Source organism: Sorex araneus, chromosome 4 (genome assembly GCF_027595985.1).
Source record: "Sorex araneus isolate mSorAra2 chromosome 4, mSorAra2.pri, whole genome shotgun sequence".
NCBI lineage: Eukaryota > Metazoa > Chordata > Mammalia > Eulipotyphla > Soricidae > Sorex > Sorex araneus.
Genome location: NC_073305.1, coordinates 135,003,969 through 135,018,746, shown reverse-complemented (window position 1 = coordinate 135,018,746; position 14,778 = coordinate 135,003,969). Strand labels below are relative to the sequence as shown.

The following is a 14,778-nucleotide window of genomic DNA, read 5'->3' as shown; positions in this document are numbered from 1 at the left end:
TGTGGCAGGGTTGAGGCATGGGTGTTATCCGTAGGCTCCATCCTGGAAGGACTTGTTTTGACAGGCTGGGAGAGAAAATTCAGGCAAGTCTAACACAGCGTCCGTTTTCTCTGGCAGTTGCTGGTGCCAAAGGCAGTGTGGAGGTTATCACCACTTCCTGGGGAAACCGACACCAACTCAGGGCCTGGCTTGCTAATTGGGCTCCTAATTCACAAGGGTGATCTACTTGTCAAGCCACATGCACGCAGAGAAAGACTGACCCTGTGTGGCTGAGCGAATTAATCATGGTGAAATCTCTTTGAGGTTTTGTAGAAAACCTTTAGCTATTAATATTTGGAGCAAAATTATTTTAAGGAAGCACCTTAATTATGTATACCAGAGGGTTCCAATCTGCTGTTCCTCTGAATTGCTTGAGGAGCCTCATAAAAAAGGGTTTTTTTTTTGTTTGTTTGTTTTGCTTTGTTTTGTTTTAAATTTTGGTGCCATCCCAGGCTTGAATCAGAATCTCTCCAGACTGAAGTCTGCAAAGGAACCTGGACTGATCTTGATGAAAAGCCAGGTGCAGGAGCCACCAACTAAAATCAAAATTGATGTATGCAGGCCACATACCATTTGAACACCTACTATCTTTTTGGATGATACCACTTCTTAAAGAATAACCTAAATCCCTGTTCCTTGCTATTCCTTGCAAAAAATTCTCACAACATAAATGATGAGAAAGCAGAAGTGCAAACCTCACCTCCAGCCTCTCATTATCAACTGACTTGATGAAGACAGAGGAAGTACATTAAAAAAAAAAAAAAAAAAGCAGATCTGGGCCAGGAAGAAAGCTCAGCAGGCAGAATGTGTGCATTGTCTGCAGGGGCCTGAAGCTGATCCCAGCATGTAACACAGCCCTGGGGTAACACCTGGAACCCTCCTCCCCCTAAGTGCCAGGTCCCAAAATTTAGAAAATTTAATAAATACGGCAGAACAGGGTTCGATTCCTTCATCCCTCTTGGAGAGCCTGGCAAGCTACTGAGAGTATCTTGTCCGCATGGCAGAGCCTGGCAAGCTACCCGTGGCATATTCAACATGCCAAAAACAATAACAAACAAGTCTCACAATGGAGATGTTACTGGTGCCCACTCGAGCAAATAGATGAGCAACGGGATGACAGTGACATATAGTCTTTCATATCACATTATTTTGTTTATATATTATATATATTTTCTTTATATCACGTCACCTTTCTTTAGGGGATAGTGGTGGTTTGGACCATATCTAGTGGTGCTCAGGGCTTACTCCTGGTTCTGTGCTCAGGGATCACTTCTGACAAGGCTTGGGGGACCATATGGAGTGCCATGAATCAAGCCCAGATTGTCCACATGCTTTTCCCACATACACCCTGCTAATGAGAAATAACAGCAGAAGGAGAGGGGAGAAATATCCCTTTCTCCAGGCAGCCACTTAACACAGGGCCACCTGGTTCAAAGCAGTGAGTTTACAGAAGCTACCAGCTCCATTTCTTCAAAGCTCCTAACTGGGAGAAAGGATCCCTTGAGAAGGTATGTGGAGGTGACATTTTACCAGTGTATTAGGTTAAATTATTACAGAGGGTTTTTTTTTTTTTAGAGATTTTTGTTTCTATGTTCTTGGAAAACATAGCTATCCACAAATAGGATTTAATTTGAAGGTGATTCTGAAAAATAAAATCTTTGCTGATTCTGAATGTAGCCTTTTGGGCTTTGAATCCAAAGACAACACTAACTTCTAAAACAAGAAAAAGATATAAAAATAAACAGGCTAACAGTTTCACCCCTTGGCGATAGCTATGCCTGTTAAGAGATTACAAAGATGCCAAGGTATATACTGACAGCTCAAGTTTAGAGAAACAAACGTAGTTATGGGAATGGGAAGTTATCTTTCTACTTAGAAAGTTGCTGGACGACTGACACATGTTTCCAAGATCAGTTTAAAGCACCACATCTTGGGACTGGAGCAATAGCACAGCGGGTAGGGCGTTTGCCTTGCACGCGTCAACTCGGGTTCAATTCCCAGCATCCCATATGGTCCCCGGAGCACTGCCAGGTGTAGCTCCTGAGCACAGAGCCAGGAGTAAGCTCTGGGCATCACCGGATGTGACCCCCAAGGCAAAAATAAATAAGTTAATTAATTAAACCCCACGTCCAAGTAAATCTAAAAAAATGTTTTGTTATATTTTGGAGCCATATCTGGTGGTGTTCCAGGGCTACTCTGGGCTATGTGCTCAGGGGTTGCTCCTGGTGGTGTTCAGAGAAGTTTGTGGTGCTGTGGGTCAATCCAGTGCTCCTGCATGTACATGACCTCTGACCCATGGAGCCCCTCCCTGGGTTCTCGAGCAAAGGGTTTTATTTTTTATATTTTGTTTTTGCCTTTTTTGTTTGGCCCCACACCAGGTAATGCTCAGAGGTAATGCCTGACTCTGCACTCAGGAATTACTCCTGGATATGCTTGGGGGAGCATGTAGGATGCTGGGAATCAAACCTGGGTCATCAGTGTGGGAGGCAAAAGCCATACCCACTGTACTATCTCTCTAGCTCCCCAGAAAGGGTTTATAGTTTTATTCCTTGCAGAGATAGACACTCCCATCGGAACATAGTGCAGGTTTGTGGAAGTCACTTTTATTTCTAGGAAAAGATGAAAAATAAAATTCTATTTAGTCCCACTTATACCAAGAACTTGAACCTAAGTTACTGTGCAGGTCTGAAATAATTGAAAAGTTTAAAAGGCCGGTGTGCTGAGCTTGAGCGATAGCACAGTGGGTAGGGCATTTGCCTTACACTCGGCCAACCCAGGTTCGAATCCCAGCATCCCATATGGTCCCCTGAGCACTGCCAGGGATAATTCCTGAGTGCAGAGCCAGGAGTAACCCCTGTGCAATGCCGGGTGTGACCCAAAAATAATTAAAGTAAAAAGGCTGGTGTGCTTGCTTCCCCTGCTGGGCCCCTTGGGACAATCCCTGGCATCACACGATCTCCCAAGCAGTCACCCCTGAGCACTAATCCAGGAGTAGCTCCAAGTACTGCTGGGCCTATATCCTCAATAAAACCTTCATGCCTCTTTGGCCATTTTGTATGGCAACCCACCAGTGTGAAAAGCATGAGAAAAGTAATCTTATTATTTGTTCCTCCAAACTAGAAAGAGAAAAATAAATTTAAGGAAAAATTTAAGGAAGAAGTACTAGGGTAATGGAAAACAATTTAAAAAAATAATATTTACAGATTCTAAAGCATTTCACATGCTCAAAATTCATCCTTTCGGTGCTCAGTATGAATCCCTAATTTAATAATCACTGCAGACCTAGGGAGATAGGGACTATGCCCCATAGACTCCCAGCAGCCTGCAAGGCAGTGGTCATCTCCCAAATGATCACCATTTGGAAAATCACAGTGGGAATATTGATAATGATAAAGCTGAATTGTGGGAGCTTTTGGTTCATAAATTTATCAAGTAGTTGGGACATCCATCTCCTTTCTTATAGCTTGAATGTTTTCATGGCTCTTCAAAAATATTTTGGATTTTAATTTTTTTGTTTTTGTATTTGGTTTTGGGGTCATACCCAGTAGTACTTGTTTCTGGCTCGGTACTTAGAGATCTCTGCTGGCAGTCCTCAGGGGACCACCTGGGGTCCCGGGATAGAATTTGGGCCGGGATAGATTTGGGCCGGTCACTTGTAAAACAAGTACCTAAACCTCTTTCTGGCCCCCAAGACATTTTGTTGTGAGAAAAATATAAATTATGTATCTATTTTTCTTATTAGAAAAATAGCTGGTTCAAGACAGTAACGTTTCATTCTTTAATATAAGTAAAGGCCAATATAGAGTCGAAGTAGGATTTTATAAAAACAGGCTGACTCTCAGGCAAAAATAAAATTAACAGTTTAACAAAGTATTTATCTTCACTAATGAAGAAGCTGATACTATGGCAAACTTAGTTCCAAGAATAATCGAAGAACTGGGTGTTCACAAGCATTAAATTAAATGTTAGAATAAGATGACGAGGTTAGATACACACCTGGTTAATAGCTTCAGGGCAATAAAAACATAACTTTTGAGGTTATAATGTCTACCAGAGAGGTCTACAAATTAATGTGTAACCTTAGAGCGTCTGGGTTCTAATCAAATAGTAAATAGCAAGTTTAAACATAGATTACATTTTCCTCCAGCATTGAGCCTGTTAGAACAATGCCCTATTAGGGCAGGTAGCCTCCAGCCCTGCAGCCTATTTTAAAATAATGAATAACTTTTCTAAACAATAGAAAAGTGGTTAAGATTATGGGCATGTTAGTTCTGGTGTTCTAGGGGGATGTCTTAGACACGGCAGAGTCTTTAAGCGAGGAACTCTAGGGGCGGGCAGAGCTACCCCATCAAATACAAACTAGCCTCTGGGAAATCTTATGAGGAAGTCCCATAGGTCTTTCTAGGGGGAGGCAGAGGGGGAGGGGGCTATTCATACTCCATTTTACTTTGGAGTTTTGAGTATTACCTTGAAAAAGGTTGTTTATGAGATTTTCCCCCAAGGGGCAGGTAAAGATTACTAAAGATCACTTAAGACCAAGAGAAGAACCACTAGGAAGAGAGAATCTATAAAAAGACAACTCCACCATCTAAAGAACTCATCAACAGAGTTAAGATGCCAGTGTGGGACCGTGTTCTCTCAGCAGTCTTTGATGCTGATGATATTGACCTTAGGGACAAAGAGAGGTGACATTATTTTTACTATCTTTTTTGTTGTTGTTGTTCTGGGGCCACTCTCAGCAACGCTCAGGGGTTACTTTGGGCCCTGCACAATCAGGTGCTCTGGGGACCATATGGGATGCCAAGCATCGAATCTGAGTCAGCTGCATGCACATGCAAACACCCGACCTGGTGCACTATTGCTCCAGCCCTAATTTTCAGTATCTTATAAGAAGGCAAGTGAATATATTATATATTGAGCAGGACTTTTGTCACAGTAATTAGAATTAGAATTGATGGCTCCAGTGGTTAAAAAGCTCACACTTAGTAAATTTGAGGCTTTGAAGTTGATCCCTGGCATCACATGGTTCTCTGAGCACCATCAGTTGTGCCCTAGGAAACGCCTGAGTATAACCAGTTGTGACCTGGTCATCTTCCAGCACTGCACACCTGAACGGAAGGACCAGGTCCACACTGCTGGGCCAAAAGTGGTCCCAGGAACTCCACCTCCAGCTGCTGATGCTGGGGAGTGGCTCCTATTAAAAACAAAAGAAATAAGTAAATCAATAAAATAAGTCAGGCAATTCAGGTGATAACTTGTGTATTTCCCTGTGGTTCTGAATTAGTCAGATATTACTGAACCTCATACCACAGTTTTTACAGGTGTTTTCTATTTTTTTTATAATAATTTTCACAGGATACACAATTATAATAAAGGTCCAGAGGGGTAAAAGGTAGTTGTAAACACAAATATTGTTTTACAAATAACTACTGATCTAAAGTAAAAAGTCTAAAGCAAAAATTTTGTGTCAATTAAACTTTCAAACATTAACTCAGAACCAGAAAACAATCCTCCTAAACTCATGAATTTCTTGGGATTTCCTGTTGTCTGTTTATCAAACCAGGCCACTATCAAGGCTAGAGCGGGTAGGGTGTTTGCCTTGCACGAGGCCAATCTGGCATCCCGTATGGTCCCCCAAGCACTGCCAGGAGTAATTCCTGAGTGCAAAGCCAGGAGTAACACCTGAACATCACTGGGTGTGACCCAAAAAGCAATAAATAAGTTAATTAATTAATAAAAGAAAAAAAAACCTGGCCACTATCAAAGTTGTATCAGAGAAAAATAGTATATATCACTGTATCACTGTCATCCTGTTGTTCATTGATTTGTTCAAGCGGGCGCCAGTAACGTCTCCATTTGTCCCTGTTGCATGCTAGTATATATATCAGTAACATCATTTTTTAAAAAAATAAGAGTTACTTGGCAGTACTCAACTAATGAGATCTCTTCCTTAAAAAAAATTATACAACTGGAAATCAAACTGTTAAAAAAAAGTGCTTTCTTTATCTATGTTGAAAAGCTCAGTGCAAAGAGGTTTTTACCTAGGGTCTAGAGAGATAATACAGGGGTTAAGGCACTTGCCTCACTTGTAGTTTGTCCTGGTTTGATTCCTAGCACCATATGGTCCCCAAGCCCAACAACAAGTAGAGCCAGGAGTAAACCTTGAGCACTTCTGGGTTGTGGTCTCAAACAAGCAGCAACAAAACAAAAATAAACCAAAGAGGTCTTTTTATAAACAGTCATTTATATCATCGAAGTTCAGAACTGTCACTGTCACTGTCATCCCATTGCTCATCTATTTGCTCGAGTGGGCACCAGTAATGTCTCCATTGTGAGACTTGTTACTGTTTTTGGCATATTGAATATGCCACGGGTAGTTTGCCAGGCTCTGCTGTGCGGGATCTCATAAGCATGGGTATATATATATATATATATATCTCACACCTTTGTGCAATCATTTGTCAATGGGCACTTAGGCTGATTCTATGTTTTGACTATTGTGAATAATACGGCTACGACTGCAAGGTTACAAATATCTTTTCAAATTAGTGTCTTTATATTCTCACATAATTATCCAGAAGTTGAATCACTGGGTCATAAGACACTTCCATTTCTTAAAAAAAAAACCTCCATATCCTTTTCCATTTTTATTTCCATATAAACTGCATCAATTCACATCCCCACCAACAGTGTATCAAATCAATAATAATAATAATAAGAAGAAGAATACAAAACGAAAGCCAAAATAAAATCTATAAAGTCAGTTCAGTAAATAAAACTACAAAGTACACCCATAACTTAAATCTTTCTTTTTTGAATCAGGGTGGGGATTAACACCTGGAGGGACCAGGGGTCACTTTGAGCTAAGTGATTGGAGAACCACGCGGTGCCTAGGACTGAAACTGAGCTCCAGCATACAAAGTATTTGAGCCATTTTTTTAGCTCACTAATCTCTTTTGATATGTAACATAAAATAATTATTTTAATGTTATTAAACTTATGCATATATATGCATATATAGGAATATATATGTATATATTCCTTTTCTATCTTTTTCCTTAATAGAAGAAAACCAAGAACAGAAAATTACAGTTCAGATAATATATTGTACCAAAATCTAAGTTAATAAATGGCTTATGGGCACTCAAATTTTAACTACAAACTGTAAATACTTTGAGAAAAATTAATCAATGTCATTTTTCACTAGACATGACCACTTCTTATACCTCAAGACCTTTCAAAAAGTATGCAACTTAGAGAAAATACAAAAAAAAATACATGTAGGGCAAAGCATTTGCAATCAAAATACTCAGAGTTCGAAATGAAAGCCATACATAAAGATATGTTTCCCGACTGAGCCAGGGATGGAACTCAGAACCTCATATACATAGGATCAGCCACTCTATCACTGAACCAAATCTGTGACTCCTAGAAAGTAATTTTATTCACTATTTGTTATTTTATTAATTAATTTTTCACTCACTCTCACCTCCCCTTAAGTTCATTTTAAAAAATTAAACAAAAAACTTACTAACATTTTTGGGCAAGAATTTGTAATCTTCAAAATATGTCAATGGTGTCATAGAATTTTCTGTCATATACGTACTCAAAAAGAGACTAGTAAGCTTTGAACAAGAAGCAAATAATAATAGTATAATGCCTGACAAATTTAGTCATTCTTAGCAAAAAAATCTTGGCTGGGTAAAGATAAGTTCAATGGTATTTATGGCTCAAAACTATTTTGAGATAGTTTTGATATGGCTAATACAAACAAGCCCAACACTTTGCCTTAAAATATTCTTTGCATATAAATAAATTATATGATTATAAATTGGTAAAACTGTGATTTAGAAAATTTACCATAACTAAAGTGAATATACTATATTTCAATATAAAAGTTTTACTAAAGAGTGGATGTTTCATGGCTGGAGCAATAGTAGGGCATTTGCCTTGCATGAGGCAAACCCAGGTTCAATCTTTGGTACCACATATGGTCTTCTCAGCCATGCCAGGAGTTATCCTGAGTCAGAGTCAGGAGTTAGCCCTAAGCACCATCAGGTGTGTCCTGCCCTCCCGCAAAAAAAAAAAAAGATTGGATGTTACTTTCATCAACATGAAAGCAAATAAGAGTACACTTTATTTAATGAATATTCAAGAACTTATAACACATATTTATATTTTAATATATATTACAAGCAGACCAAGAGGAAGTTATTTGTGAATAATTTATTTTTAAAATTATATATATTATTTATATAATAAATCATATTTTATATATAAAACAATTTAAAACAAATTAGGGAACTGGAGAAAAAGTACAGGAGTTAAGGCACTTGCTTTGCATGCAGCCAACCCAGGTTTGATCCCCAGCATGGCATATGGTTCCTTAAGCACTACCTTTACCGACCTTTAGCCTTGAGCCAGAAGTAATCCTTGAATTCCACCAGGTATGGATCCAATACCACCCACCCAAACAAAAAAAAATCAATAACCAATAAATCCAAATTATTTCCTTTAAGTACTTACCTAGAAATTTCATCTTTTAAATAGGATCAAAGACTCAAAGAAGTTCTGGGCTTAGAAGAATCTTCTAAATATAACCAGTGGAGGGGGTGTCTCAAAGTGGTTTATATCAGAAGTCCCTGTGGTTAAAGTCCTCCTCTCCCATCCCCAATGAGACTGGAAAAAAACAGGTAATCCACCCTCGACTCCAAGGGAACTCTCATATAGGGGTTCTACAGATCATGGGGAGGCCAACTCTGGAAGTCACCCACCTTAAAATTTTTTTTTGTTTTGGGGCCACATCTGGTGGTGCTTGGGAGGTACTCCCAGTTCTGTGCTGGGAGACCATGTGGTACACGAGTACTGAACCAGGTGCCCAGCCCACTGAGTTATCTCCTCAGACACTAAGTCATGCAGCTTCTTCCTTACATTAGGAATCCTTCTACCACCCCAACAGCTTATTGATGCTATTTCAGAATCACCCACCTCCCCTTCCTTCAGCTCCTGCAGGTAACACCTTGCCTTCCAGGGCAGCCTGTCTTCCGTCTAATGGACACCTGTAGAGAAACCTGTACATTCACAACAGGAAGGCCCTCTGCCTGACTCACACCAATACACCTGGGCAGGGCTACAGAGGAAAATTCAATGCATGAAGAACTGACCTGCTTCTGCTGGTGTTTGTTTATCGAATTCAAAAACAAGGCATGACATCTGGGATAATTAGCCAAGGCCACACAGCAGTCATGGTAAGTAGTGAGTTTGCTGGAGAAATGACAAAGGGAAAAATTAAGATAAGCTTTTTTTTAAGCTCAATACACAGAAGGAATAAAATGGAACCACCTAAGAAAGCAGGGGTGATCCTGAGTGCAGAGCCAGGAGTAAGGTCTGAGAGAACAGGATATGCACCCCTCACCCCCCAGAAATCAGTTGGAAGAAGACGGTGTGGATTTAATAAAAGGTGCTGGGACAATTGACTACCCACATGGGGAAAAAACTGATAAGATTTCTACATGCCCATCACACACACACACACACACACACACACACACGTTGTGATCTTCTTTATAGCACCTCAAAATGGGATTAATTAATACTCAGAACAAAGCGGGAAAAAGTGTCACTAAGGGACTGGAGCGACACACAGCAGGTAGGGCTTGCACGCAGCTGACCCAGGTTCGATTCCTCTGTCCCTCTTGGAGAGCCTGGCAAGCTACTGAGAGTATCCTGCCCGCACGACAGAGCCTGGCAAGCTACCCGTGGCGTATTCAATATGCCAAAAATAGTAACAAGTCTCACAATGGAGACATTACTGGTGCCTGCTCAAGCAAATTGATGAACAACGGGGTGGCAGTGCTAACAGTGCTAAGAGACCATCTTAGTGGCCTCAGCTGCCCCACAATGGGGGTCAATTATGAGTTCATTTTTCAGGTAACTGTATTTCTTTAACAACTAGAATATGATCACTTTAGAAAGAATCCGTCTCTTAAAAAGGGTCATTATGTAAAAACCCTGGCAAGGAGCAAAGAGGGAGGAAACAGGTTAAATGTCAAGACAGTTCCAATATTTCATAGGGTTTTGCTTTGAGGCAAGTTGGATTGAGATGATCATCACTTCTGGATCAAGTGTAAACATGAGGAATAAATACCTATGCCAGAGTTCAGCCAAGCAGTTGAAACAAAATCAGATCAACTTCTAGGCAATGGCCTACCCTTTTGAGTTCAGATTACTAAGTACTGTTCCCAAGTGTGTCAGAAAGTTTGCCTTGTTCTGTGATTTAGTTCTTTACCTCTAATCAGCTTAGCGGAAGTTTTGTTTCTTGGCTTGTTTGTTTCGTAAAGCACTGCTTTGCATGCAGGACCCCGGTTTGGATTAGATCCCAGTCTCACTGGGGTTCCCCCCTCAAAACCTCCTGGAGTGCAACATCTCCACCCCTTCCTAGCATCAGAAGCAGCCTCTGAGCACTGCTGGGTGTGACAGCAAACCCCAAAACCAAACAAACAAAAAACCTGCTAGGATAACTCACAATCGCCAAACAAGTAACACAATCAATGTGTTCAGAATCACAGTACAAATACATTAGCAAAGGAATCATGAGTTTAAACTGATTATTATAGGAGCTGGAGGTGAAAACAAGTGGTAGTAGAACACCTGTCTGGGGTGTGAGGCCCTTGATTTGATCCCCAGAGCTTAATATAAAACAAACCTTTATATTAAACTTTTATAAGAAAGAAGAAATCTTTATAGATTTTATTTTGGCTTTCGTTTTGTATTCTTCTCCAAAACAAAAACGGAACAAAACAAGGAGAGAGAGAGAAAGAAAGAAAGAAAGAAAGAAAGAAAGAAAGAAAAGAAGAAAGAAAGAAGAAAGAAAGAAAGAAAGAAAGAAAGAAAGAAAGAAAGAAAGAAAGAAAGAGAGAGAAAGGGAGAGAAAGAAAGAAAGAAAGGAGAGAAAGAAAGAAAGAAAGAAAGAAAGAAAGAAAAGAAAGAAAGAAAGAAAGAAAGAAAGAAAGAAAGAAAGGAAGGAAGGAAGGGGAGAGAAAGAAGGAAAGAAGGAAAGAAAGAAAGAAAGAAAGAAAGAAAGAAAGAAAGAAAGAAAGAAAGAAAGAAAGAAAGAAAGAAAGAAAGAAAGAAAGAAAGGAGAGAAAGAAAGGAAGAAAGAAAGAAAGAAAGAAAGAAGGAAGGAAAGAAGGAAAGGGAGAGAGAAAGAAGGAAAGAAAGAAAGAGAGAAAGGGAGAGAAAGAAAGAAAGGGAGAGAAAGGAAGAAAGAAAGAAAGAAAGAAAGAAAGAAAGAAAGAAAGAAAGAAGAAGGAAAGAAGGAAAGGGAGAGAGAAAGAAGGAAAGAAAGAAAGAAAGAGAGAAAGAAAGAAAGAAAGAAGGAAGGAAGGGAAGAGAGAGAAAGAAGGAAAGAAAGAAAGAAAGAAAGGGAGAGAAAGAAGAGAAAGAAAGAAAGATAGAAAGAAAGAAAGAAAGAAAGAAAGAAAGAAAGAAAGAAAGAAAGAAGAAAGAAAGAAAGAAAGAAGAAGAAGGAAGGAAAGGAAGGAAGGAAGGAAGGAAGGAAGGAAGGAAGGAAGGAAGGAAGGGGAGAGAAAGAAGGAAAGAAAGAAAGAAAGAAAGAAAGAAAGAAAGAAAGAAAGAAAAAGAAAGAAAGAAAGAAAGAAAGAAAGAAAGAAAGAAGAGAAGGAAAGGGAGAGAGAAAGAAAGAAAGAAAGAAAGAAGAAAGAAAGAAAGAAAGAAAGAAAGAAAGAAAGAAAGAAAGAAAGAAAGAGAGAGAGAAAGGGAGAGAAAGAAAGAAAGAAAGAAAGAAAGAAAGAAAGAAAGAAAGAAAGAAAGAAAGAAAGAAAGAAAGAAAGAAAGAAAGAAAGAAAGAAAGAAAGAGAGAGAGAAAGGAGAGAAAGGGAGAGAAAGAAAGAAAGAAAGAAAGAAAGAGAGAGAGAGAAAGGGAGAGAAAGAAAGAAAGGGAGAGAAAGAAAGAAAGAAAGAAGAAGAAAGAAAGAAAGAAAGAAAGAAAGAAAGAAAGAAAGAAAGAAGAAGAAAGAGAGACAGAGAGAAAGAAAGGGAGAGAAAGAAGGAAAGAAAGAAAGGGAGAGAGAAAGAAAGAGAGAGAGAGAGAGGGAGGAAGGAAGGAACGAAGAGAGAGAAAGAAAAAAAATAACCTGTGCTTCTATATGAAGTTAAAAAGCATAAATAGGGGCTAAGGAGATGAACTCCTTGGGCCATAGTGATAGTGCAACGCGTAGGGCATTTGCCTGGCACATGGCTGACTTGGGTTCAATCCCCAGCATCCCCTATGGTCCCCCAAGCTGAGAGCAGAGCTAGGAGTAAGTTCTAAGCAAAGCCAAGTGTGGCTCCAAAACAAAAACGGAACAAAACAAGGAGGAAAATTATAGTCATAGCGCCTATGCCTACCATGAGATCCCAAATTCTATCCGCCCCCCCACCCGGACTGCCTGCCTCCAGCCCACCATGCCCCCCTGAGTATGGCTCAGGTTACCCCAGAGCATTGCCTGGCAGGTGGTATCTATTTGTGGCTTTGAGCCACACCCAGCTGGCTCTGAGCTCAGGGATCACTCCTGGCAAGTGCTCAGGCCATATGTGGTGCTGGGAATTGAACCAGGGTCCTCTGTGCTATATCTCTCAGAATTTGGAAAGGGACCACACCTGGCAGTGCTCAGGTCTTACTCTTGGCTCTGCACTCGGGAATCCCTCCTGGTGGTACGCGGGGAACTATCAGTGCTGCTGGGATCAAACCAGGGGTGGCTGTGTGCAAGTCAAGCACACTACTTCTCTCTGACCCTTCTCTCCAAACTTAATATTTTTTTTTTAAAAAAAAGCAAAAATAGAATTCCTTGCTTGCCAGTTGCATTCACGAATACTGAGGTGCTGGGAGACTACGCAGTGGTGTTGGGGATGACTACTCCCAGCTCATGCCAGGGAGTCACTTCCTGGTAGTGCTGGGAGAATGCTGGGATGGAGCTGGGGTCTCCATATTCCAGGTGTGCCCCCAAGCCCTGTGAGCTATCTTCCCAATCCCAGAGAAGTATTTTCTTTTTTTTTTTTTTTTTTTTTGTCTGGTTTGGGGAAATACTCAGTGGTTCTGGAAGTCTGTTTATGCTGGGGATCAACCTTAGGGCTCCCACATGCAAAGCATACACTCCAGTCCTTTGGTTCATCTCCTTGGATAATATTTTTGGGGAGACAGAGTAATGCTACTGTGTTTTCCTTGTCTACCTACCTGAATATTCTGGCGATATTGGTGCAGATATCCTTGTCATCCAGGCACTGCTCCATCACTGTGCATAGCTCAGGGAAAGCACCAATGCTCAGCAACTTACTTCTTGCTATCGGAGAATCAACCAAGTGTCTCAGTGTTGCAGTCATCTAGGATAGAAGCCGGTTTGTCACATTTTTTTTAAAAAACTGGAAAGCAACAAGAACTAGCACCACACAACTCCTCCTGTATGTTTAATGAAATATCTGCAGCTAAACCACACTCTTGTCACACCTTTCCCCGCAGAGACCAGGCTGATACACAAATAGCAAGAAACAAAGACAAGAAAAGCCAACTTTGATGTTAAGGTAGATAACCTAATATGCATGTTAGTAAGCAATGGATATGCCCCAAACAGTAGGTTTGTAAGATCTTAAGTTTGTGAGATCAACCTGTAAATTTGTAAGATAAACCTGTAAGTTTGTAAGATCTTCAACAGATCCCTCCTGAGACCCTACCACATCAGTTCCTCAGATTAGAAACTTTTCATTCCATGTGTGGCCATTAAAAATAATGCCTGGGGGTCACATGGCAGGCTGTGGTACCCCCTCGCAGGGCTTTCCCCCTTTCTTTGTGTTCACATGCATTCCTGGCTGCAGTGTGGCCAGAAATTGCTGGCATTACTGGGGATCGAAGATGGCAGAGCTGCCAGGATGGTGCTGGATGCAAGCAGTGGTTCTGAGGTTTGGACCTGGGACCTTCTGCCCGAAAAGCAGCTGTTCTAAAGCACTGAGCGATTCCTCTGGGTCCCTCACTCCATATTCTTATAAGTGGTGCCAAATGATGCCAAAGAATATTTGAAGAAAGTCTCATTGTCTTTCGAGAGGCTAGTATTGAGAACACACAAATTAGCCTCATTTATTATTTATTATTTTGGGGGGTTGGGCCACACTTGGCTGTGCTCAGGGCTTACTCCTAGCTCAGCACTCAGGGTTCATTCCTGATAGGGCTCAGCAGACCACATGGGGTGCTGGGGATCAAACTAGGGTCAGCCACGTGCAAGGCAATAGTATAGATATTTGCTGTACTATCTCTCTGGCCCAAATTCATCTCATTTTGTAAAATAAAAGACAATTCAAGAACCTTCCTTCCTTCCTTCCTTCCTTCCTTCCTTCCTTCCTTCCTTCCTTCCTTCCTTCCTTCCTTCCTCCCTCCCTCCCTCCCTCCCTCCCTCCCTCCCGCCTCCCTCCCGCCTCCCTCCCTCCCCCCTCCCTCCCTCCCTCCCTCCCTCCCTCCCTCCCTCCCTCCCTCCCTCCCTCCCTCCCTCCCTCCCTCCCTCCCTCCCTCCCTCCCTCCCTTCCTTCCTTCCTTCCTTCCTTCTTTCCTTCCTTCCTTCCTTCCTTCCTTCCTTCCTTCCTTCCTTCCTTCCTTCCTTCCTTCCTTCCTTCCTTCCTTCCTTTCTTCCTCCCTCCCTCCTTCCTTCTCTCACTCCCTCCCTCCCTCCACAACTGGGGAGTGCTCCAGCTGTG

At 41.1% G+C, this 14,778-nt stretch overlaps 1 protein-coding gene across 1 annotated transcript in view; it reads right to left on the bottom strand.

The window, feature by feature from the left end:
- Positions 1 to 14,778, bottom strand: part of ARMC2 (armadillo repeat containing 2) — a 133,085-nt gene that overhangs the window by 29,519 nt on the left and 88,788 nt on the right. Inside the window, exons 11-12 of the mRNA XM_055136094.1 lie at positions 13,274 to 13,419; positions 9,204 to 9,303 (exon numbers count right to left, since the gene is read on the bottom strand). Of these exons, the coding sequence (XP_054992069.1) occupies positions 9,204 to 9,303; positions 13,274 to 13,419 (246 nt within the window). The remainder of the gene's footprint in view (positions 1 to 9,203; positions 9,304 to 13,273; positions 13,420 to 14,778) is intronic.